The sequence below is a fragment of the Siphateles boraxobius genome, unplaced genomic scaffold, assembly GCF_051911475.1.
Source record: "Siphateles boraxobius isolate OS27281-9 unplaced genomic scaffold, OSU_SipBor_1 13, whole genome shotgun sequence".
NCBI lineage: Eukaryota > Metazoa > Chordata > Actinopteri > Cypriniformes > Leuciscidae > Siphateles > Siphateles boraxobius.
The window spans coordinates 1,630,968-1,658,165 of record NW_027508733.1 but is presented as its reverse complement, the minus strand read 5'-3'; the positions used below and the strand labels follow the sequence as shown (position 1 = coordinate 1,658,165).

General features: G+C 38.0%; 1 protein-coding gene across 5 annotated transcripts; it reads right to left on the bottom strand.

Annotated features, from left to right (window-relative positions):
* Positions 1 to 1,086: 1,086 nt before the first annotated feature.
* Positions 1,087 to 27,024, bottom strand: lim2.2 (lens intrinsic membrane protein 2.2). Of its 5 annotated transcripts, none has more exons than XM_077225964.1 (6): positions 26,775 to 27,024; positions 6,549 to 6,656; positions 6,181 to 6,371; positions 5,291 to 5,428; positions 4,478 to 4,612; positions 1,087 to 1,218 (listed from the first exon to the last, which is right to left on the bottom strand). In XM_077225964.1, exons 3-6 carry the CDS (start codon positions 6,356 to 6,358, stop codon positions 1,145 to 1,147), a joined length of 525 nt encoding a protein of 174 aa, XP_077082079.1. In that variant the 5' UTR covers positions 6,359 to 6,371; positions 6,549 to 6,656; positions 26,775 to 27,024; the 3' UTR covers positions 1,087 to 1,144. The 5 variants fall into 5 exon arrangements, with proteins under 5 accessions (XP_077082079.1, XP_077082081.1, XP_077082080.1 ...); XM_077225966.1 differs by having other exon boundaries at positions 6,549 to 6,653; positions 26,775 to 26,995; XM_077225965.1 differs by lacking the exon at positions 26,775 to 27,024 and adding an exon at positions 8,056 to 8,138 and having other exon boundaries at positions 6,549 to 6,653.
* Between the last annotated feature and the right edge of the window lie 174 nt (positions 27,025 to 27,198).

The following is a 27,198-nucleotide window of genomic DNA, read 5'->3' as shown; positions in this document are numbered from 1 at the left end:
GCTTTTGTCACACTCTAAACTCTTGTCAAGCTGTAAACTACAACTGTCACCCAACCAAACACACAGTTTTAAAAGCGACATCCAACCCCATTTCAAAACAGTCTGTACAGCTTTTGGACATTAATCATATCGCATTGGTTTTCATTTCTTGTCTTTCAGAGCAGTTACATATTCTACAATGATTAAAAAAAATCAAATGTGTTTTAAATGGTATTATTATTTTATACGAAAATCAATTACCATTCAGATGAGAATAAAGTTAGGGTTAATAAAAATTAAGGAAAACAAATATATTGATCCGTTCTTAAAGGATAATTCAGGTATTTAGCACGTTGAGTCTATTTTCTAGTTTGTTTTGGATGAACTAGAGTGGTGGACACAGACATTTTGACGATGGGTCCTGTCTCGACTTTTTGACTCTTAGAATCGCCTGTGACCGCTTCAGAGTGGCTGTCTACGGGCATACACAAACATGTCCTTAAAACAATCCTTAACGTTCGTTTTCAAAACTGTGCAAGAAGGACTATTGCAGTTTATAACACAGCAGGTAGACGCCATCTTGAACACTGCGTTCTTCCCTCCTAGGCGCCTTCTGTTTGTGCCCCGGATTCCCAAAATGCTTTGCGTTCACCACTGGTAATGTGTAAACACGATGACGTCACATTAGCGATCTCTATACCTTGATGGTCAGTCAGAACAAGGCAGAGTTAACACGATTTTTATTTCACAATACACCGTTTATATTAAACTTATATAAGTTTATTATAAACTTATTTTATATAACATTGAAATATCAAATGGATGTAAAATTAAGATTATTTAGTGTAAATGTTGTAAATATCCGCATTTCTTTTTGCATAAAAACTCTGGTGTTTTGTGTGTCCTTTTTTTTAAGCTTTAAGCTTTGTTAACGATGTTTATAATGTGTTTCTGTATTGATCAGTGTTTGTGTGCTGAAGGTGTATTCTCATCAGATGCTTTTTTGTGTACGCCATCTGTTGGACAGACAAGCTTCTGGTTTTAACCTGCCAATGACTAAATGTTGCACCATCAGTTCTGTTGGAAAAATAAAACATTGCACCAAGAAAGAGTCCAAAGGCAGTTTATTTCCTCCAGGATTGAAGCGCTCAGTGTTTTGTGATGATCAGGATTCATCTGTCAGACACACAGGTGTCGCTTCACTGAAGCTTCTCTGATAAGCACAGAGCTGCAGGACTCCTGGAATACAGAGAAGACAGAGATTTACACCACAACCATCTAATAAAAACGGGAAAGTTTATCTTTTGCATTTTTCGCTTAGACGTCAATGTTGTCAAAATGATCTTCATTTACACAGATCTGCGAAAACGACTAAAACGCTGTTTAATAGTTGGCGATGAATCATACGACTCATGGAATCGGTTCGTTTGAATCAACGAGTCGATTTGGTTGAGTAGATTCATAAGTTTAATTTAATTCGTTTGCACTGATCTGCGAAAAGGACTAAAAAGCTGTTTAGTAGTTAGCGATGAATCATACGACTCACTGAAACGGTTCGTTTGAGTCAAGTCGATTTGGTTGAGTAGATTCATAATTTTAATTCAATTCGTTTGCACTGATCTGCGAAAAGGACTAAAAAGCTGTTTGGTAGTTAGCGATGAATCATACGACTCACTGAATCAGTTCGTTTGAGTCAACAAGTAGGATTTGGTTGAGTAGATTCATACGTTTAATTCAATTCGTTGCGAAAAGGACTAAAAAGCTGTTTAGTAGTTAGCGATGAATCATACGACTCACTGAATTGGTTCGTTTGAGTCAAGTCGATTTGGTTGAGTAGATTCATAAGTTTAATTTAATTCGTTTGCACTGATCTGCGAAAAGGACTAAAAAGCTGTTTAGTAGTTGACGATGAATCATACGACTCACTGAATCGGTTCGGTTGAGTCAACGAGTTGATTCAGTTGAGTAGATTCATAAGTTTGATTCAATTATTCGTTTGCGTCATCACTGAGGGGGCATATTTACAAACCATTTCCAACTAAAAACTGAAAACGTTTAATGCATTTTGACCATTCAAATCACAAATATGAGATGTTTTATCAAAGTTTTAATACAAATTGCATTTGAAATGTAAACTTAAGTAGCAAAAATGGTTTGAGTTGGTCAGTTCAATTGATTCAACTGACTGATTTAATGAATTGATCCCTAAAGGTTTCAAACGGTTTGAATCCACTCGTTGTTTCAACCGAGCCGATTAAGTGAAACGAATGAAACTCTGATTGAATGCTTTATTGAATTAACGGCCCCTTAGACTGAAAATTCAAATGAATCATTGAATCAATCAAATGAATCGTCGTGTCCCAAAAAAATGCATAGGAGAAACTTCATTGTTTTTGTGTAAACACAAGCCTATGCCGAGTTCACAATGCACGGTTTTCAAAGTAATCGGGTCACTGTTCTTTTTTTTCACACTGCGCGTGGGTAACATTCAGTTGCTGGTGTGTGTGTTCACACTGTACGATGGATCGGCGACAGGGGGTTCACACTGCACGACGTTTCAAAAGAAAGAATCGCGACAACTTCTTTCTGGTCCGCAAACTACATTTCACAACCAAACATCATCAAACACGTGAGAAATGATAAGGAAATAACGCAAGATCGTGCGTGCGTGAGACCGTACTTCTCGCGCGAGACTTAAAGGAGAACTCCGGGCAATTTTTAAGTTAATCTTGATCGTTAGACCTTTGTGAGTACTGACTATAGAAAAAAAAACGAACCGGATTGGTGCTTGCTACGCGGAGCTGCGACCGCGAATGCCCAGAGCTCCCACCCAGCTAAAACGGCAGTTATGGGGGCATCGACATAAAGAGCGTTTTTGAGCCTCTTAACAGACACAAAATGCAATTAAAATGTCTGTCCAACATGAACAGGGACCCTACATGTGAACAAGATGCATTTAGCAACTTAGCTATTGTTTAAATTCACCTAAATAGTCTTTTAGACGGCAAGCTGTAGTCTCGCGCTGCAGTCCCGTGCTGTAGCCGGAAAAGGTAAACAATGTCCAGGTGGGAGGAGCGTTGATCATGTGCGACGAGTCTTCGTACATGGAATGGCATTTTTCTTCAAACGGCCCGCTGTGTTGAGTGTGTTTAGTCATCCTTGTCAAAGTGTTCACTGCAAATGCGGTAATCTTTAGCGCGTAGTACTTCTACGGGAGTTTGCACATCAAGTTGAAGTACAACTATAGCCACAAACTGCAGAATCTCGAGGTCATGGAAAGGAAGACGATGAAAATTTAAGCTCTTATATTTTCGCATTCGGTTGCCACAATTCGGAAAGGCACAAACACGAACCATTTCTTCTTCACTTGTAAGCAACTCTGATCATAACTCGTCGCACATGATCAACGCTCCTCCCACCTGGACATTGTTTACCTTTTCCGGCTACAGCACGGGAATGCAGCGCGAGACTACAGTTTGCCGTCTAAAAGACTATTTAGGTGAGTTGAAACAATGGCTAAGTTGCTAAACGCATCTTGTTCACATGTAGGGTCCCTGTTCATGTTGGACAGACATTTTAATTGCATTTTGTGTCTGTTAAGAGGTTCAAAAACGCTCTTTATGTCGATGCCCCCATAGCTGCCGTTTTAGCTGGGTGGGAGCTCTGGGCATTCGCGGTCGCAGCTCCGCGTAGCAATCACCAATCCGGTTAGTTTTTTTTTTCTATAGTCAGTACTCACAAAGGTCTGAAGATGAAGATTAACTTAAAAATTGCCCGGAGTTCTCCTTTAAATTGGCTTTAAAAATGATAGCCTGCAAGGAGATTGCGATCCAAATTGTCCGCGTTGATTTGCAGCGAAAAGGAGAAAACCCCCCAGATTCTGCAGGAGGGAATGATTGGGGAGACGAGAGCAAGGATTGTGTGTTCTGCAAAGAGAGTTGTGGGTAAATAAATAATTTTGCAATGTGCAGCTGCTCAAGCAAATGCGTGTGCTTTGTTTCTGTTCGATATAATTGTAAATACATCTATTAAAATACTGATATTCCGGTCTATAACTCCAGTATCTTGCTCTCTCATTGGCTGTGGGTCATCGCTGATGTAGTTTTCAGTCAGAACACATTCACACAGCAGGATTATTAATCGCCAACAGGTCCAGATATTATATATCTCACAGGTGTCGGGGACTCATCGTTGATTCTCTCAGATCGCGTCTTTGATAATTCACACTGTGCGATTGTCACTTGTTTAGGCATTTGTCGGCGATCTCCAAAACCTGTCGGCGAGAGAAAATCGGGCCTAAAAGCGTTCACTGTGAACTCGGCATTAGTAGAAGTTATTTTATTATATTATCCATTATTATACATATTTATTTTTGATCTATTTTGCACAAAAAAAAAAAACAGGAGTGCAAAATTTTATTTGAATATTTTTGCAAAATTCTATTCTTTAAATTAGATTTTCAAACAGCATTTTCTGATTTTGCACATGGATATTTGACCTGCTGCTAGAGCCAGTATGGCGCCGATCCATCCCAGAATATGAGACCATGAGAACTTCCAGCCGATGTAGCGCTTCCCGAAGAAGCTGACGGTCATCCCGGTGTAGATCGCCAGAGCCAAGAGCGCGAGAAATCCTGCGGGAAAACACAATGACATCACTGCCAAACGACACATCACGGCTGTCAATCAAACCTGACATCACAGAATCACGTTTAGTTTAAAAACCCTCATCCCTCAAATTTTTTTATTTAAAAAAGTAACAAATCCTTCCCTCGTGGCGTGGGTCAATTTGACCCCCTAAGTAATGAATGGAATAAGAGGAATGCTTCATAAAACACATAGAAAAAACTAAAAATGCTCAAAATTCAAACTATCAATGCTAAAACGTTACCAAAAAAAGTTATTTTATAATGTCTAGATGTGTATCTGAATGCATACTGAAGTGAATGACTTTCTAGAGTCATGAAATATCATGTTTGGTTTTGTTTTGCCACAAGAGGTCGGCAAAGACTCCCAATGTAAGATATTTTGAGCTGAGTTAAAAGGGTTATGCATGGAATTGTGAGTTATTTCGAAATAAAGTTAAAAGAATGTGAGGAATGTGCTTAAATTACTAAATGATTACTTATTTATTATTAAATCTAGTAATGTAACGGTTTTAAAATTGCATTAAAATAGAAAAAATACTATCAAAAATAAATAAAAAATAAGCTTTCTGGACAACAAGAAGGAAAAAAAGTCGAATTTTCGTGCTTCGGGTGTTGAGCCGCGAGGGAGGATGAGGGTTTTAACTGAGGGAAATGTTTGATCACCGGACAGAAGTAGAGCGACTCCTCCGGCCCGCACTCGTTTGCTTCGGCCTCGTTTAGATGCAGTGACGCTCAGAAGCAGTCCAGCGAAACAGCCCAGCAGCGACAGCAGCATGAAGGCCCGCGTGGCGTCCCAGAATGCTGCGGGGCGGAAACACACACTTTACACGCTAACAGGTTCAGAGCATTCTGGGATACTTGAGGTCCTGCGGGAATCTATAAACTGCTGTATGAAAACAATTAATGTATGTAAAATGTATTTTTTGTGCATCGTCATAGAAACTGAATAAAAATTGTTTTTAAAAAGGAAATTCAAATTATATAATAATAAAATAGTAACATATTATGCTCAACCCAGATAGATAAAGATTACTAAAAAGTATGTATTTTTTGTTATTTGTCAAAGAACATATGAAAATATGTTTTGAATTTTTTTTTATATAAAAAAACTAATTCTTCCAATACTGATATAATCAGCTAGACACAGATTATTACAAAATATTTACTATTTTATATTTCGTAGAATATGAAATACAATTGTCTTGATAAAAAAAAAACATACAATTAATTAAAATATGTTTAGTTTTCATAGAAATATGAACTAAGTATTCTTCCAATATTGACTTACATAAATTATACAAAATATTTTAAAACATAAAATGAAATGATGTTTTGAAAAAAAAAAAAATATATATATATATATATTAAATATTGCTTTTTATATTTTCATAGAACATGACGAAATTATATTTTTGAAAAATAAAAATACACATTTCGACCAACCCAGAAGGATATGAAAAATAAATAAATAAATATATATATAATTTGTAATTTTTGCAAGTGTCCTGTAGTGTATCTGCACAAGCGGTTGTGATGCGGCTGACTGTCCTCACCCACGTTGAGTGTGTGGGCGTGGCACTTGCGGTTGATGCAGAACCTCCAGAGGCCCTGATTGGCTGCGTTCCCCGAGTAGCGATACTGCATCCAATAGTCTGTTGCTGTGGAGATGATGAGGAGCACGAGGGCCGCCACACCACACAGTGAGGCCCCGCCTACCAGAGTGAACACCATCAATGAGCGCGTCCTGCACAAACACACACGGTAAACACACCGTTACAGCGTTAATGCTGTCAATCAAATCTCTGACACTCAGGCTTAAAGTTTCCTTGATTGATTCCTTAAATCACCAGCACAACCCCTAGTGTTTTAGTATATTGACCTCTTGTGTTATTGTTCAGCTTAAGTAGTTACTATGACCCACCTTGTGTCAAAATGATGGATGGTGACCTTTGACGCTGCCCCTCCCCGTGGGATGACCTTGTCCTTTTGATGACCTTGTCCTTTCACTGACCTTGTGACCTTTGACCTGCTGTGTAATAAGAAAAATATGTGTCTGCCCTCTTGGGTATAAGGGATTGATTTAATGGAAGTTGTGGAGGTTTTATGTTTGAATCTCCTGAAACAACCCAGAAATTGAGAAAAATAGTTTTTCTAGTAACGACGCATATTTTACACTAAAGTTGAAAAAAATTCTGCTCTTTTAAAGTATAAAAATGAAAATGCTTATATTGATCATTTTAAAAAATAAATATCATACTAAATTTACTGATCCAATCTTTTTAGAAAAAAAAAAAAAAAGTAGGGGTGTAATGATATTCCAACCGAACCGAAGAACCGCGATACAGAACCCACGATTCGAATCGTGATACTCTCACGGCGAACCGAACACGCCCCGCCCCCTGCTACCCCGGCCCCGCCCCCTGCTACCCCGGCCCCGCCCAGCCCGGCTCATTGGACCTGTAGTGTACACAACGAATTCAGTTTTGTAGCCTAATCACCATTGACACCAAATAGCAAGCTCCGTGTTTTGTTACTTTCGATAATAAGTAAGGTGTAATCTTTCAAATTCTGACTATTTGATCACAAAAATCAAACAATAAATGCCGTTTTGGCGCTCTTTGATGTGGCGTGGCAGATCACTGTACTAGCTCCTCATTTCAAGCGGCAGCGCGGAGCGCGAGTAAACGCGATCATCTCTTCCTCAGTTACAGAATAAACATGAATGGACACCTGAAGGTATGTTGAAAAATACAGAAAACTTACTGAAAGGCATCATAACTCGTGTAATCGCTCAATCAGTGTTTCATCAGCGCAAAGACGTCAATAAAACTGCGTAGCTTGTCACTAGCATTATATTTACCTCATCAGGCTAACGTTAGCGATTCAGTGTCCACAACTTGTTGGTTCCTAGAGAAATTAACTCTTGCACTAAATAAATGTACTATATTAGCCTATATATTATATTTTACTTAACCTGTTAATTATATCTTGATTATTTAATGTACGTTTAAAATATCTTTCATGAAAATGACAGCAACTGTGTAAATTATTATATTTCAATAACAAATTAGAGTAAAGTTAATTCAAAAACTGCCTTATGTTCAGTTTACATGTTTTCATACAATGTGTTGGGTGTTGATTATTATATCTAAAAAATAAATAGCATCTGAATTTAGGCTCTGTTGTTAACCTTTAATGTTATAGTAATGTGCGGCTCCCTATATAGTTTACAGCATTAGCAGATTTTTAATCCTTGCAAAACTTTTAATTGTAATTGAATGAATTTAAAGACAAAGACACCATTTTTTCATTAAACCACTGTTTACATTTTTTTTTTAGCTTTCTAAACCGAACCGAACCGAGACGTCAAAACCGTGGGAAAACCGAACCGTCAGTTTTGTGTATCGTTACACCCCTAAAAAAAACACCTTACATTTTCACCGAGTTGAAGTAGCTCCTATCGCACAGATGCAATAAGTTTAAAGTTGAAAAGATCCCAGTGTCATGATCCGGGCTTCTTGTCCTTGATTTCCCGTAGTCTTGAGGCTGGATCATGACAGACCCATGTTTTGTGTACAAGCACATGGCCTTTTGTTTGGCCTTTTGATCCTGTATTTACTGTTTGTTTATCGTCAAGTAATCTGTCAAGTCTTAGTCAACGTTTAGTGTCTCCTAGTCCTGTCTATGTTTTGCCCCCTAATGTTTTTTTTTTGTCCCCTGTTTTGTCCTACATAAAGTGTGTGTTAAGCATCCTGTCTGCGCTTGGGTTCATCTGTGGTCTCTCTCTCTCACACACACACACACGCACACGCACACGCATATTAGACACTAGGGGTGCACCGATCCGATACTACCAATAGTTGATCCGATACTACCAATATTTGCCGGATCGGGTATCGCCAGACGAGACAATCCGATTCCGATATTGTACGTATGTTATTGTTATACAACACAAAAGGCACAAAAACATTAAAAAGCACCATAATGTTTTCGTGTACTATATTACAAGTTTTCTGAAGCCATTACATACAGTTTAATGTGAGGTACAGATTTAAATCGTTAAATTAATCTTCACCTAAGTGCTTCCCTCCGCTGCGGCTGTCAATCATTCTCCATTCAGCGTCAAACAGCACGTCGTGCTCAGGTACGACAGTCAACATAGTGCTGGGCGGTATACCGGTTCATACCGAAAACCGGTGTATATTTTTATGATGTTAATTTTGAATATACCGCCATACCGATTTATTTAATTACACAACGTTCGGAACGAACGTTACGCTGCGCCGCGCGACAGTGTTTCAGACGGACCCTTTACAATGTTGCACTTCTAAGCAGCGACTGCGAGGGTAAACAGCAGTGCTCTGGTGTTACGTTACAGGGAAGATGGATGCTGCAGAACTATGGCGTTATTTTCCTGTCAATTGTCGAGAGCGCATTATTGTAGCGCGAAAGTACATTAATATAATGCGCGAGCGCGAATCTGGATACAAGCTGGTCTATTTTCTCTGGGCTCACACAGAGAATCCTGCACTCAAAACGTGTTCAGTGTAATCGCGAATCTCTCCTCTTCCCCAGCTAACAATTTTAGGTTATAAGAACGTTTTCATAACGTTCCCATTACGTTATAAAAACGTTAACGTTATTTCTGAACATTCAAAACATCAAGTTTTTTAGACGTTGTATTAACGTTATTTCTTGGTTATGAGAACTTTATTAAAAACTTTATAAGAACGTTCAAATCTCCCGTTATATAAACGTTGTATTAGCGTTCTTGCTTGGTTATAAGAACATCATTCAAACGTCATTAGAACGGACAATTCTCCCGTTATATAAACATTGTATTAACGTTATTTCCTGGTTATAAGAACGTTATTAGAACGTTAAGAAATAACAATTTTAGGTTATACTGGGCGCTATTCTATTCTACAATATTAACTAATGACAGTAAAATAGACCATCCTAAGTCAATTTACTGCAGTAATTCCTCTCTCAACCAGTAGAAAATGGTTTGAACACCTGATTATGCATGAAAAAAAAATAACCCGTCATAAACCGGAAAACCGGCATCATTGTGAAAAAAACCGTGATATAAATTTTTGGTCAAACTGCCCAGCACTAAGTCAACACCATGAAACTCTCTCCAAGATGAGTCAATGTTCCTATTATCATACAGTAGATCTGTAGATAAAGGTCTATGGTTTGCATAAAAGGACTTTAACTTGCTGGAGTTTCACATGTTACTTTCTCCCGGGTGTCTGTTAGATCACAACACTGGAGTAGAGAGCGATATATAATTGCTCTTCACGCGCACATTAACTGAAATTTAAAACTGTTAAAAGGCTCAAACTAATGAATAAATAAAGAAATATATGTATATCTTACTTTTGTGTTTTGAACTTTTCAATGCGAGGCGCTGCGCGCCGTGACTCCATGTTGCTTCGAGCGCATCATTCTGCGCACGGGAAGCGCATTTTTGTGCCGCTCCGAATTGGAGCCTTTCATATTACAATACTTTTGCGCAATGGCAGTTTATTGATCGCCTTAGCTGTTCTGTCCAATCTATCATATGTTGCTGCTTAATTAAAAAGTTGCGCTTAAAAATTTAAAAGAAATGTCTTATAATTATATAGTATATATTTTGTCTGTATATTGTTTTACAAAGTATTCAATTTCAATTAAATTTTCAATTTATTTATGAAGCACAAATAAACACAACTTCCGTTGACCAAAGTGCTGTACAAAGAAAAAATAACAATAAAAACAACAACAGGACAGTTGCTTCAACATTTTGCATACGACAGATCAAATAAAAATGTCTTTAACCTCCCTTTGAAGATGCACAGGGTTGGTGCAGCTCTGATTTCTAAAGGGAGGCTGTTCCAGAGTCTAGGAGCGGCACTAGAAAAAGCCCCGTCTCCTCTAGTCTTCAGTTTTGCTCTCGGAACCACCAGAAGGCCTAAGTTCGCAGACCTAAAGCCCCGTTCACACCGCCAGCGACACGCAGCCACATGATCCCATTCATTTCAATGGAGCGCTGGCGACTTCCGGCGACATTGACCGTTGGCGACAGAACGTGGGCGTGTCAAGAGACAAGCGACAAATGTTGAGCAATTTCAACTTTATGCAAATGAGAAGCGATTTTCGCGAGCGACAACCAATAGGAAAGAAGACTTTCAGTGGAGCTCACGTCACCGTCTCGAATGCAGGCAAGACGGAAGAGTTCGAGGAACGATATCACTGTTTTATATGATTTGACTGTGATATGGATATAATAAAATGATGCATGGAAAAGAAACTGTCGACATCTCAGTGAGTTTAATTCATACATTTATCGTTCGATTGGTGTAATTTTATGATGCAAGTTTAGCACTGCTGCAGTTCATTTTACAGTTTCCCCTGCATTATGTTGACTATTAGGGACAAGGAAATGTATTATTGAGTGAGTTTAATTTGTTGATTGATCGATCGTCAATCCACTGAACACTGTTGTGGTAATATAAAAACACTCTCCCAACAGCATATACTGTTTCTTTTGAGCCTAATTCCTAGTCAAATCAAAATTGTGTAGTTGTATATATCACTGTTGTGATGGTATTTTGTATAGATATGGCCAGACGTGCAGTCTACCAATAACATTAGAGCGACAGCACTACGAACGCCCACAAGCGACTTCACAGTACAGAGCCTAGCGACATACAGCGACAAAGTCGCTAGCGGTGTGAACGGGGCTTAAGAGCTCTTGATGGTTGATGAACAGTCAATAGGTCCGTGAGGTATGATGGAGCCATCCCATTTAATGACTAAAAACCAATAATAAAACTTTAAAAGTGATTCTATGTCGAACTTGCAGCCAGTGAAGTGACTTAAGGACAGGAGTTATATGATCTCGTTTCCGAGTTCCTGCCAGAACTCTTGCAGCGGCATTTTGGACTATTTGAAGGCGGTTAATGGATGATTCGCTGATCCCCAAATAGAGCGAATTACAATAGTCCAGCCTTGTAGAGATAAAGGCATGTATAACTTTTTTGTAGTTAGAGACAGAGAGTATAGACTTAATTTTTACCAGGGTTGATTTTACAACTTGATTAATTTTTCTATCCAGCTTTAGGGCACTGTCCAGTACCACTCCTAGGTTTTTAACATATGGCTTCACATAGGGTGATAAGGTGCCAAGATTTATATTTGTTGTATCCGAGCGTGCCGCACAAGCCCTGAAAAGTGAAGCCAAAGCGTCTCGATCGCCCCCCGGTGGCCGGTCCTAGTATAGCTCATAAACCCCGCCTCCCCATGTTATTCAATGGGACGTGAGACCAACTAAACAATTAAATTACACTTCACATATCTTTTTTCAAAAGATAGTTTCTGTCATTTACTGTAGTTTTCATCACGCTGATGTAATTTCAAGTGTTTGTTTTTAAAATAAGTTTGTTTTTAGTTAGTTATTTGATGCTATAAAAACGGCGCTGTGGCGTACATGATTGACAGCTGTGATTGACAGGTTCTCTGAGCGAAGTAGTCACTGAAGCAACAACAGACTTTTTTTCGGGATCTTTGGAGGACTGGGGAGATTGGAGCTTTAAATTTAATATCTACATTTCTATAATTGATTATGTTGCTAACATGATGCTAACACAATTAGCATGTTGCTAACATGATGCTAACCCAATTAGCATGATGCTAATTAACACATTAACGTGGCACGTCAAACCCCCCCAAAAAAAAAGACCCAGAGGCGTTTTTTTTTTTTAATTATGCTTTTACGTCTGGCGCTTTGCACTATTTCATACACACGTACTGTATATTTCACACGATTTCACAGTAACCACAGTTGAAAAAGTTGAAAAAAACATTCTGTTATTCAAAAGAATATAAATGATATGGTTATATCGTTCATTTTAAAAATAAACATCTTTTCCAAATTTACTGAAACACAGTGCACCAATTTGTTTAGTTTTAGATAAACACAAAATAAAGAAAATCATCTTAGATTTTCAGAGAGTTGAAGAAGTAAATCGTAACACATCATTGTCCATACAACGTATGAATGTATTTACAAAGATGCAATAAGTGTAAAGTTTTAATACATTCGTATCTTCTATTTATCTCTTAGTAGATTACTGTAATGATTTTGTTTAACAGTGACCTAAAGTATAATGTATATTAATATAGCCACAAACATAATAATTTTATACGTTAACAGCATATTTTAATATCCCGTACACCTAAACACGACCATCACAGAAAACTGCATTTTTACTTTTTCAAAAATAAATAATTTAATATAATTTCCTAAGCTGTTTTGCACTGACACACACACAAACACACACACACACACACACACACACACACACACACACACACACACACACACACACACACACACACACACACACACACACACACACACACATACGCACGCACACTAAGTTAGTTCCATAAAATTAACTAATCTCTATTTTTAAATTAAATGATTATAAATAAAGTATATAACTCAATGAATAATAACAAATATGTTATTAAAATGTATTCAAACAATTTAAACCGTTTTAGCTAAATGAATATATATATATTATAATAAATAAAGTACATATGTATATATATATATAAATAAATAAATATAAAAACGCCTTACATTTTCATAGAGCTGATGTAGTAGTTCTTTATGCAATGATAAAAAACTGTCCAAAAAGCAAATAGTTTGTTATAAGTTGCCATAAACATGATCCTTCAGTGATAAACTACAGGATGAAATGAAGCGTCACACACTCACAGAGAACGACAGGAGTTACAGGACAGATGAGCCTCTGGGACACAACGTCATCGCATATGTAAAGTTACTCCGCTTTCCAGAGTTTCAATCATACTAAACACATTAAAAAGCATAATATTAAACGTTTTAATTAGACTTATTTTACATTTTAAAGCTTTATTAAAATCATATCTTCTATTTATCTTCCTATGAAGATTAATGTTTGCATCTGTTGCTCGATGGTAGAAATGATTTTGCTTAAATTAAACCTAAAGTATAATTTGTTATCAAACAGCGTCTGTTCAAAAACGTACCATTTTAAAGCAAAAACTCTGCTTGGTCGTATTAGATTTATTTATCTATTTGAGCTTTAAAATGTTAGCATGTGTTGATGACACGCTGTGTGAACACACTTTAGGGAGAGCATGACCTTTGACCTCGTCCATTTTATGTTTGTTTTTGTTAAACCCCCTACAAGTTAGTTCTTAATTTCAGATGTGTAATTTACAAAACAGCATTTTTCAGCCGAGTGCATCCGACACGCGAGAGATCTTCACAAGTCATAACTTCAGGGCTCAATCGGTCCGTATTTAATTTCCCTTAAAAACCAAGGATTAATGAAATGACACTGGTTATCAAGTACGGTATTTTACTTTTTTTCAAGGATAATCTAGCTTTAAAGTTAGAATAAAAGGTTAAAACCAAATTTCTTAATTTCTACAAAGGTTCATGCTACTTTTATCAGCCTGATAAATATGGAGTTATTAAAACACGATGAAACGAGAATCACAATGTTTTTCAGAAAAAGCAGCGTTTTAAAATACAACTAAGCCAGAGGATTTTTTTCTTTTGCCAAACCTACAGAAATGCATGTTGATTACCAAGTTTCAGGCATAGTGCAAATATGAGCTTATGCAAAATACGCAAGAAGCTAATATTGGTGTATAATCTTTTGCGAGGTCTCACCCACAACAAGCAAAACTTGGGTGATTCAGGCATTCAGCTTTACTAGAAGAAAACATTTTCAAACTGTAATTATACCATATTTCATTTATTAATATTATGGTTTCATGTTGATTTGAAGTTTTTCTTTGTTATAACTAATACCTTTATTTTTAACAGCTCATTTCATGCTGGATAAGGATGTTCCCTGAGCCCAAATAAACAGATAATGGTATGTTCACAATCTACAATATACAGGTAGATATTCTCCTACTTAGTATGAATCCACCAGCCAAGCTTAATGTTTACCGGCCAAAATAATAAACAGCCTTTTTGTGTAATTTCAGTACATTTAATTGAGATAAGGTATTATGTTGAATGAATAAGAGTACAAAGAAGTCAAAACCGAGCAACAAATAGTGAGAGTAAAACTAGTGCTCATAACAGTACATTTAAAGGTTTTGTAAAACTATCAGATACTTTACCGAAAGTACTTTTTTTTTACCGATTAATACTATCAGTTAAACGGTTTAAAAGTAAAAAAAATATTTTAAAAAAATCTATATCCACAGTATTCCTGCGCACAGGTGCGGTTAATGCACAGGCTTACATAGGCTGCAGTCTAGGGGCCCCACGTGTTCAGGGGGCCTCGGATTGGCCAGACATTTTTTTTTTTTTTTTACTTAAGCGCGCGAACCAGGCACGGCACGGCGCCGGGATTCCAGTTTGGATGGGCCAGACGCCCAGACCAATTGTGAACGTTAAATTAAAAGCGTTATCTAATCACTGTTTAACCTCATAAAAAATACTGACTAATATACTGTTAAATTATTTGTGACTATACATAATATAGATTTTAATAGCTTGATGCTCTTTAAATATTTTGTTGCATTGTAAAAAGGTTTCGGTGCATAGGACAGACCTATCCGCGATCGCTCTCCGTGGACGTGAATTGGTTATCCTATCAGCTGCTGCTGGTCAAATCATGTAAATCATTTACGTCAATGCTATTTCTGGACGGCATAGTGGCAGAATGGCTGAAAGAAAGCATGAAAGTGGAGCACAAAAACGTAAATTACTAAAGTTAAGAGAACAACGGGACCAAGATATATTGAAAAAAAATCCTAAATTGACTGGATATTTCAAAGCTGCTGAATCTTCATCCAGTCGAAGACAAGATCCACCGCAGACTGCCGGAACGGAGCTAGCTGAAACCCCTGCAGCTAGCTCATCATGTTATCGGTAATATTACAGGGAATTTGGGGAGTTATTCCACAATGAAGTGTTTCCTCTATGTTTATTTTATTGTGGCGGTACGCAATGGCAAAATTTCTTCCGCCTCGCTTTTTATTTTTGTCAAAATGTTCGCTTTCTTCCGAGTCGACTATTAAACGAACAGCTCGCGGGACGATTCGGGTGCTAGGGGTCTTCAGGGCTATCATCCACTCGCGAGGCAGAGGCGCTGAGAGACAGAGGCGCTGGCGCCCTCCTAGCATCGGCGATTCGGGTTCGCTCTTAAAAACGTCACTGCGTCCGCGGGAGATGGCTTTAAAAAACGCAGACACCAACATCAAGAAATAAATAACTATGGCTAACATTACAAGAAACATCAAGGCTCGAAATCAAAGCCATTTTGGTCGCATATGCTCCTGAAATATAATCTGTGCGACCTAAAAATATATTTGGGCGCTGACTACTATGCGAAATTTAAAAGGCTGATTTGACGTTTACTTGACTGACAGGACAGCTGTTTCGGTGGTTGCCTAGCAACATAAAAAACTCAGCGCACTGCTCGTTCTGTGTTATCGAACCTGAACAAAGCGTGTGATCGTCTACATAAGAAGATGAAACGAACGCTGACAGATTTCTTTTGTAAGCCGTCACCTAAAGAGGTGGAACACGCCAATGCCGATGGTGAGACTTTTTATTTTTTCATTATTAATATTAATACATAGCTTATTTAGTTTTATATAGCAATGATTAATATCATCAACTGCTGGCTAAACTATCCATCATCTGCTGGAACATTTATGGATGAACAAGACCAAAACTAACCAATTATGTGGCTATTTAATATGCACGTGAATGACACAATCTTTATTTTCACCTCTTCATTCTTGATGATGAAGCTGGTTGTATTCTGGCCCTCATGACTTCTGAGTCTGACCTAACTAGGTATAAATTAAGTAAATTTGCACAATGATATGCTATATATATGGGGGCTCACACAAAGAGCAGCCTAGGGGCCCCTGACAACCTTAATCCGCCCCTGCCTGCGCCCCATGAAGCTTTGCGCGAATTATGGGTGTAACTTCCGTTAAGCTGTAAACAATCAGTGAAAGACACTGTGTGTGTGTGTGTGTGTGTTTTAGGTGAAGAGTTTTCTTTGAGAGCTGTCAACACTCAGTGTTTATAGGAATAAATGACAATTAAGAATTTAAGTGATAGTCTTTCTGTTTGAGAATGCATGACTAAATTGTTCCTTCATTTAGTGTAACTTTCCCTCGATCTATCTATGATGGGAGAGATGCATATTCATTAAAGCTCGAGGCTGTTAAACAAAGTTCCACACTACGGTAAAATGTAAATTCTAGAGGTCAACTTTGCTAAAAAGTAAATACAGCATGAGCCATTTAAAACAAATACGAAAAGCCACTTGTGATAAGTTTTGAATGTTTCTAATTGATATTTGATATACTAGTCGATTACGCCCTTCACATATTGTTTCTTTTTTTTTGTACAGTCTGCAGAAAAACTATAGTCTCTGACCGTGGTCAAACATGTACAGGCACGTGCAGAGGGGGGGGGGGGGGGGGGGGGCTTTGGGTGCTCGAGCACCTGCCCTTTTGCCCCTTGGTGCCCAAAGTGCCCTTTTGTCAAGGCAAAATTTCCTCTCCTTTTTTTGTAATTAAAGGCCCTTTTGTGGATGCCTGCCCAATCTAACTATTAGTAAAATTAATGAATAATAATTTAGCCGTAAATAAAATGACCCACATGATGACCTGTCACCTGACGAACTCATCCGGGACGATTCCTCACGCTGTTTGTTTACTTATTATTATTATTTTACAAGAACGACGTGAAGAGCATGCAGAGATGTTGTTTATATTGCTGTGTGTAGGCTGTAGAAGTAACGTTAGCTTGCTGTTTGAGGGAGAAAAGTTTCACGGGCGTCGAGGGGTCTGGTCTTTTTATGTTATTTGACTATAACTATTATTTTACTTTAAACTATAATTATTATTATTATTACAGTATTTATTTAAAAAACGTATAGTGCCATAAAAATTATCATCACAAATCTGGTAAGAGTTTAGGCTTATTATCGCTTACCAATATCTTATGTTTTGTGTGCAGAAGCCTCTGTGAACATCTCCCCTAGTACTATTATATAGGCTACTATTATTATATTATTATATTATAGCAGCCTGGGCAGAATCTGCAGCTTTACAGCAGGTCAGTGAGCTAGTGAAGGTTCCAAACACTGTCAGCAATCTTTACATCTTGTCATGGTTACATAAAAATGATTTAATCAGCTAATATATCTCTATATGTTTGTTTTAATGTCTCAGATCAGCTCCAGCAGTATCAGCAGCAGCAGCAGTAACAACAACAGCAAAGGCAGCAAACTCACTTAAGGACTTTAGTAAGAATGTACCAGAACAGGTATCACATTAACGTTAAAAATCTTGTAAAGTATTAATTGCTGTTTCTGTTTGCTTTGTTTTTATTTTCATTGTATAAATGTAACTCTTGTATTTGTGTAAATCAGTTTATGCCATGAAAATAGCCATAGATGCTGATATGGCATTAAATAAAACTATACTGTACGAAACATGGGCCACGTTGATTTTGTCCTACACAGTTTACTATAACAGCTGTTCTTTATTATTCTGTATAACAGAGAAGAAAAAGCCATCAGGTTGGGACAACTTAAGATACTTCAGTTTCTAATCCCAGAGTTATTAATAGGTGCACACTGCACATTCATAATTTTTTTTAACTTTTAAACGTAAAATTTGTCTTTTCTGTTCTGTTTCTTTTTCAAAACTGCATCAACGCATTTGCTACTGTATCGATACAGAATCATCCGTATTGATATATTACTGTATTGATATTTTGAGCACAGCCCTATTTAAAGCCTTGTTCCGCATGTGCTCCCTTTTATACTTTGAGCACCTGCCCCTCCAGAGGTCTCTGCACGGCCCTGAACATGTACGTAGGAATTTATCAAAAACATGAACAAATATAGCATAAAGAGAAATTAACTTCTACATGAGAGTGTTTAAGACTAAACAAATCATCTTTCAGAGTATTGCTGTTTTTCTGTTACTGTACGTTCACACCGCCGCCGGCGAGAGCGGCAAAATACGCTCTCGCCGCCCTGCTAACGACGCCGTGCAAGATTCGTGGACGCTCTGATGTAGATCGAATGCTTGATCTTTTTTTAAACTTCATTTAAAGCGGCCGCAAGCAAATAAGCAAATTGATCAGTATTTGTGCAGACTGGCCACACGTCGGGTATAAGTTAACCTAATAATATATTTTAAATGTGAAAGTAAGAAAATTACAGATGGAAAGAGATTAACAATTAGGCTATATTTACTTGGCAAACGAAATAAATAAATTCAATTTGTGTGGTGTGGCTTTTGTGATTATTTTCAACTACGAGTCTAATTTCAATATGCAGTTTATAGGACGTTTACTAGACTTGGCCTTTAATTAACATTAACATTGATTTGTGTGCAGTCTACATTTACAATAACTGTCCTGGTTGTAGCCTTAATGCAATTGGTCAAATCAGTGTTGTTTTCAGCAAATGAATTGCATTCCTGCTGTAAAACAAGCGTTCTAGCGCGAAAATGTTGCCTATAATAGTGTTGCGCGGCTTTTTCTTATCAAACTCACAACATTATTATGGATGATCAAGTTGTTGCGTTTGGTGTGGCGTTAACTTTTCCTCCATTTGATTGGGAACTAATGTGGTCGGAACCAATGTTACCTGGCCTGCGTTCTCTGGAATCCTCTCAAACGGAGCACTTCTACATTCCGATTGGTTGCCGCCGAACCGCGTCATCGCGCATTACCATAAAGTTGACCTGATTTCAACTCACCTCGCCGCTCTCACCGTCTAAGACGCGCCGCCCTCGCCGCCGGCTCTCATTGAAAATGAATGACTTCCGGCCACTTTGACGCTCTCGCCGGCGGCAGTGTGAACGCACGGTTACCTATAAAACTATTACACTTCAAACTGGTCTAACTATTACACTTAAAGATGTGCATTTCACAGCACGATCATAGATCTCGGCCTCAAAGTTTTCACCGGAGCATACCGTCACCAAATATTAGCATGTGACATTTTGGACACCTCTGATTTTTATACATCTTTGATTTTGTATGCATTTCTTCTGAAACACAATGTTTTAAAATTGTTTACCAATTTTTAACATCGCCATTCTCAATCTATTGCAGCGTGTCTATTTTCCTTATGCTTTAAAAAAGAATTTTTGAAAAACAACTGTTTTCCTAGAATGTCGTCAGCTGGTAGAAATAATAATAATAATAATACATTTTATTTAACAGCGCCTTTCTAAGCACTCAAGGTCGCTTTACAAATAATAAACACAGGTACAGGGAACAGCAAAGTATAAACAAACAATTATGAAAAAGGACAAGAACAGTGCATTTACAAATAAGCAAGCTGGAACAGGTGGGTTTTGAGTCTGGTTTTGAACAGAGGGAGAGAATCGATACTGCGGAGGTCAGGTGGAAGTGAGTTGCAGAGCCGGGGAGCAGAGCGGCTAAAGGCTCTGCTCCCCATAGTGACAAGTCGAGCAGGGGGTACAGTGAGGTGAATAGAGGAGGAGGATCTAAGGAAACGGGAGGAGGTGGGGATGTGAAGGAGGGCAGATAGATATGGAGGAGCAAGGTTGTGGATAGCTTTGAAAGTATACAGAAGGATTTTAAATTCTATTCTGAATTGAACCGGGAGCCAATGGAGCTGCTGAAGGACAGGGGTTATGTGATGAAAAGAGGGGGTTCTGGTAATGACACGAGCTGCTGAATTCTGAAGAAGTTGGAGTTTATGGAGAGATTTCTGTGGGAGGCCAAAAAGAAGGGAGTTGCAATAATCAAGGCGGGAGGTGATGAGGCTGTTAATAAGGATGGAGGTAGTGTGAGTGGTAAGGGAGGGTCGGAGGCGGTTAATGTTGCGTAGGTGGAAGTATGTAGACCGGGTAACATTATTTATGTGTGACTGAAAGGATAGGGAGGAATCGAGGATTACACCCAGACTCTTGACCTGAGGGGAGGGGGAGACCAAGGAATTATCAATGGGTAGTGTGAAACTATTGATTTTGGAAAGGGTGGATTTGGTGGCTACGAGGAGCAGCTCAGATTTATCACTGTTAAGTTTAAGGAAGTTTGAGGTGAACCAGTCTTTAATTTCAAATAAGCAGTTGGTAAGGGACAGAGGGGGGAGCGAGGAAGTGGGTTTGCTAGATAAATAGAGCTGTGTGTCATCAGCGTAACAATGAAAATGAATATTGAATTTGCGGAAAATATTGCCAAGGGGCAGTAGGTAGGTGATGAAGAGGAGGGGGCCAAGAACTGAACCTTGAGGGACACCAGTAGTGACTGGGGAAGGGTGGGATGTGAAAGATTTGAGTTGAATAAACTGAGTGCGGTCTGAGAGATATGAGCGGAACCAATCAAGAGGGGTGTGTGAGATGCCAAGAGAGGATAGTCTATTCAGAAGAATGGAGTGAGAAATGGTATCAAAGGCCGCATTAAGATCAAGGAGGATGAGGATAGTGATGAGTCCAGAATCAGCTGCAATGAGTAAATCATTGGTGATTTTTATTAGGGCAGTTTCAGTACTATGGGAGGGGCGAAAACCAGACTGGAATGGTTCATAAAGACTGTTGAGGGTAAGAAAGGCGTGGAGTTGAGCAGACACTATTTTTTCAAGTATTTTAGAGATAAAGGGAAGATTTGAGATGGGACGAAGATTTATATAGTTAGTGGGATCTAAGCCAGGTTTTTTTAGAATCGGGGAAATAGATGCAGTTTTCAAAGGTGATGGGACAATACCAGAGGAAAGAGAGGAATGAATAATGGAAGTTATGAAAGGGAGGAGGGAAGTGAGGCAGGTTTTGACCAGAGCTGTGGGGAGGGGGTCAAGAGAACAGGTTGAAGACTTTGATTTACGGATGAGATCCGAGATTTCGGAGGAGGTGGGCAGTAGAAAGCAGCAAAAAGACTGACTATTGGGGAGGGGCAAAGGGGGAGGGGAGGCAAGGGGGTCGGATGTAATTGCTGTTGAATAGAGTCGATTTTCTTATTAAAGAAGATAAGTAATGAATTACAAGTCTCACTTGAATACATGTGAGAGGGTAGGGAATCAGGGGGGTTAAAAATTTTATGCATTATTGAGAAGAGAGACCTGGAGTTTCCTTCGTTAGAGCAGATGAGATCAGAGTAGTAGTTTGACTTAGTTACGGCTATTGAGTTTGAGTAGTGAAGAAGATGAGTTTTGTGCATTTCTTTATGAATGGAAAGACCAGTTTTTTTATGGAGGCGTTCGAGCTGGCGACCTTTGGCTTTCATGAGGCGAAGCTCTGGTGAGAACCATGGGGCAGAACGTGAAAAGGACACAGATCGAGTTTTGAGAGGGGCAAGGGAGTTGAGAATATTGCAAAGTCCAGAGTTATAATGGGCGACAAGGTGATCCGGAGAAGAAAGGTCAGGGAAAGGTAAATTGTCAATGTAGGACGATAGGATGTCTGTATTTATGTTGTTAATATTACGAAAGGAAATCTGGCGGACAGGCTTGTTTACAGCGAGAGACAGGGAGATATTGAATGACAAAAGAAAATGATCAGAAATGTGAACATCATCAGCAGAGCAGTTGAAGGGGATTAAGCCAGAACAGCAAATCAAATCAAGTGAATGACCTTTTATGTGGGTGGGAAAATCAACATACTGATAGAATCCAAAACTGTCAAGGCAGGAGGAAAAGTCTCTGGTGAGTGGGAGGTTTATATTGTCCATATGAATATTAAAATCACCAAGGAGAATGACATTAGGAGAAAGAGTAGAGAGGTGGGTGAGTAGAATGGAAAATTTGTTTAAAAAGTCGCTGTGTGGTTTGGGGGGACGGTAGACTGTGGCAATAACTGTGGGAGTTGGACCAGGCAATTTAAATACAGAGCATTCCATAGTACGGAAAACCGGAGTGGCAACTGGCAACATCTTCCACTTCTCGCGATAGAGCAGCGCGAGACCTCCCCCGCGGCCAGAGCCACGAGGAAGAGAGTGGTAAACAAACCCAGATGGAGTGGAGGCGTTGAGCTGGGAGAAGTCACTAGGTTGTTGCCAGGTCTCCGTGAGACAGAGGAAGTCCATCTTACGGTCAACGAGGAGATCCTGGATAAGCTGACCCTTGTTAGTGAGAGAGCGAACATTCAGGAGACCAAAGTTGACAGTAGAGTTATTGTAGCCAGGGGCGGAGCTTGCTGCCCTAACCAGGTTAGCAAGCGATCCGGAATCAGCGGCCCGACATGAGCATCGGCGTGGACGGCGAGAAATGGACCAGAATGATGTTATTGGAGTGGAGTCGTCGAGGTGGAAATTCCGGCGAGATCCGCGATGGATGTATCTCCGGCGGGGAAGGAGCGCAATCTCCGGATGTAGCTGTAGAACTGGCGGGGTAGGCACAGATAGAAGCCCGCGGAGCAGGAGGAGATCAGCCGCTGTATACTGGGTCAGACCAGCCCCAGGACGATGTAAAATTGAAAGGACAGTCCAGAGGAGGATAAACCACATGTAGAACTTGCAAGCCCACATTATGAACGGCAGCAGGCACCTAGCCAGCAGCAGCAGCCGCGTGGAGTCGAGAAGACAAGTGGAGAATGAGGTGGAGAATGAGGTTAGTTTACCACACTCAGACACCAAAACGTTCCAAGCCAAGGCGAAGGCTTTGGCTCTCACTAGAGTGTAAATACACGGCCCAGTAATCCGTAAGAACGTTAAAATAGCTAAAATAGTTATCGGCGAGCAGCGGCTGCAAAACGCGCCAGCGTCCACTCAGACGATCAAAGTAAGCTGTATTCAAAAAAGCTGTATTCTACAGAAATTTCTTGTCTACACTTTTCCACAATGGTAAAACACTAACATATCAGAAACTCTTTTAAATATAAACATAAAAGGACATTAACAAGTCAACAATTTTGTATCTTGATGAAAAAAGCACATAAATAACGTTTTATTTCAAAATGTACACCCTTATCCAGCATGATGGATATTTTAACTATACTCATTTTGTAACCTCGTCTCAAATGGATAAAGTAAAATGGTTGAAAAGTATTGTGTTGGATTAACTCCTTTTACTTAAGTAAATTGAACAAGCATTGAATGTTATTTTGGTCTACTTAACTGAAACATGTTCTTTCAACATGACAATATTGAGTTAAGTCAATTTAACGCAATGCATTGTGTTTGAATGAGAAAGCTAATACAACGGTGTTAAATGAAAATTATTTTTTACATAAACTGAACAGTATCGTAAAATAATTTTCGACTGAATTCTCTCAGGTGATAAGATCTCTGAAATATTTCATCTCTTAAATCATGTAGTGTTATTTTATTTTATTTGTATTAGTATTTATTCCTTAAATTATTCATTTGCAAGAATCAAAACTTATAATAAAATGTTTAGCTCCAACACGGTAGCAAAAAATGATGAGTTAAGAGGTACAATCTTTAATTTCAACAGTATTTTTCTTTACAAAATTATGATAGACAGGCATTACATATACATAAAGTAGACAATAACGACATTTACAGATGATCGAGCCAGAATAGAAAGTCTCTGCATGCCACTATGTCTTGGTCTAGTATATCGACTAGTATATAAAATATCAATTACAAACATTCAAAACGGATCAGAAGTGACTTTTCGTATTTGTTTTAAATGGCTCAAGCTGTATTTACTTTTTAGCAAGTTGACCTCTAGAATTTACATTTTACCGTAGTTTAGAACTTTGTTTAACAGCCTCGAGCTTTAATGAATATGTATCTCTTAGTGCAATAGTAAGATGTGATTCTGTCTTAATTGTTTGAATACATTTTAAAGGGTAACTGACTCCTCCCACTGGCAATATTTGTAAAATGCTGGAAAAGTGGGCGGAGCCCAGCGGAGGGGTGCGTGCACCTGAGACGCATCTCTCTGTAGGCGAGGGCGTGGTTAGCTGGTACCACAACTTCCAATAGGAAAATTCAACTGCAGTAGCCACCGTTCAACCTGAAGAGGGCAGCACTCAGACATTTCTACACCATATATTGTAGAATTAAAACACTTTAAACCCAAATGTCAAAAAATTTACTCGAATCAATGAACAGCATTTATGAAGCTCCATTCTTGAAGCTCCATCCAAAAAGTAGTTGTTTTAGAGTTTAGTTACCCTTTAATAGCATATTTGTTATTATTCATTGAGTTATAAACTTTATTTATAATCATTTAATTTAAAAATAGAGATTAGTTAATTTTATGGAAATAATACAGTATACTTTAAGTTCAAGTCAACTTTTACTACAGACCATCGATGTAGAATATTTGTTTTTATTACGAATTTAAATATTTAATTTAAACTTTTAAGATTCTAGAAAAACATTCACAATGGCACATCCTGATCACTGAACACACACTCCTCCGCTCTGAATCACTGACTGTCGAACGCCGGTGTGAGAAACACTCTGGGCTCTTTTGTATTACAACTTTACACTTATTGCATCTTTGTAAATACATTCATACGTTGTATGGACAATGATGCGTTAGGATTTACTTCTTCAACTCTCTGAAAATGTAAGATAATCTTCTTTATTTTGTGTTTATCTAAAACTAAAATAATTGGTGCACTGTGTTTCAGTAAATTTTGAAACGATGCTTATTTTTTAAAATGAACGATATAACCATATCATTTATATTCTTTTGAATAACAGAATTTTTTTTCAACTGCGGTTACTGTGAAATTATGTGAAATATACGTGTGTGTGTGTGTCTGTGTGTGTACTGGAATGTGACGGATGGGAGGGAGAAACACTCTGGGATCTTTTCAACTTTCAACTTATTGCATCTATATGATAGGAGCTACTTCAACTCACAATATATGCGAGTTGATATATATGAACAATATAAGCATTTTCATTTATATAGGCCTACTTTAAAATAGCAGAATGTTTTTCTGCTCATTTTTATAATGTACAACATTTCAATAATATCAAATAAAATGCAAATGACTATTATAAATACACACGTACCTTTTTCATATTATTATTAATAATATAAAAGGTAAATATAATAATTATTAATAATAAATAATAGGAAAATTACATTTAAAATGGTTAATATATATATAAGTTAATTCATATATTAATAAACAAAGATCTAAATTAATAATAATAATAAAAAATAATAGGATAAATTAAATGTACAGGATGTATAGGATAAATGTATAGTATGTATAGGATCAATTTTTATAATTTATATAAAACAATAATGTAATAAAATGTAAATTAGTTAACAAAAATAAAATATTAATAAACAATTTTGATAAATAAATAAAATAACTTTAACAACCTATCAATTATAGGAGCAATTCACTTTATGTATTTTTTTTAAATAAATGCACAACATATACATGAAACCAAAGCTTGATTATAAAATATGTAGAATAGCCTATTCTTTATTTATGATGATACAACGTATCATTTAAAATATAATACGATGTTAAGTATTTTAAATTGTATCATTAAATTCCAACAATAGCATAAAAAACGTTTATTTTATGCACTTTTTATTTTGCTTACAATAATACTTATCTAAAGATAAAGATATCTAAAGATCCCCATTCATCTCTCCAAAAGTGGTATCAGTAATATAATCTAGTAAAAAAGTATTAGAAAAGGTGCCATAACAAACTTTTTATAAATACAAAGGTTTTCACAGGATGTGAACAATAGCAGCTCAGTGGCATCAGCATTTATTGGCTCGAGCCGATCAATCAAGCTTCATCTGGTTATAATAATATGCATACGAGCGTTTTGAATGCGAATCGTGTGCGCAGCACAAACTGGATCAGCACATTTCGAACTCGAGCCTGGACACTGCCAACACACAAACTACTCATTCAGAAGACAAATAAGAGAGCCATTCATGACGAATCTCACTAAATGTGCCATTAAATGCATTGCAAATGGACATACAGAACAAACAAGGCTTTTGTTTACATCAATTCAACGATTTAAACAAGTGCGATGATCAAAACATTGCAAGATCAGCAAACGCATTAAGATTTCCACAAAAAGTCACGGATTGTCCTTTTTACGTATAAAACATCTATTAAAGTATGTGTAATAAGTTTAAAATCAGTTAATAACATTAAATCTAGCTTCATGTACCTCTCTGACGGTTACAGTCTCCCGCGAAGATTACGCTCTGTCCTCGCGCCTCTGGGGTTTTAAACCCGCCACGCGCGGCGACCGTTATTGTTCCCGCCACAATAGAGCGAATCATCCAGTCAGACATGTGACGTGAGATGAGGTAATCCGCATCTTTCTCTGCATCTCGTCCTCATGTTTACTCATTCTCTCCCTCTCCTCCTCATGTTTACTCATTCTCTCCCTCTCCTCTCCTCACAATCCCTCCTGTCTTCTTCTGCGTCACCGTGGGACGTTTTGTGACGCGCGTGTACGCTCGCGCGCCCTCAGGCCTCCCTCACAGGTCAAATCGATCCAGAACTCGTGGATTTGGGTTTGAAGGATGAAGAAACCTCACCAGCACGTCGTTATACAAGTAAACACTGTAATAAATGAGCAAACTATG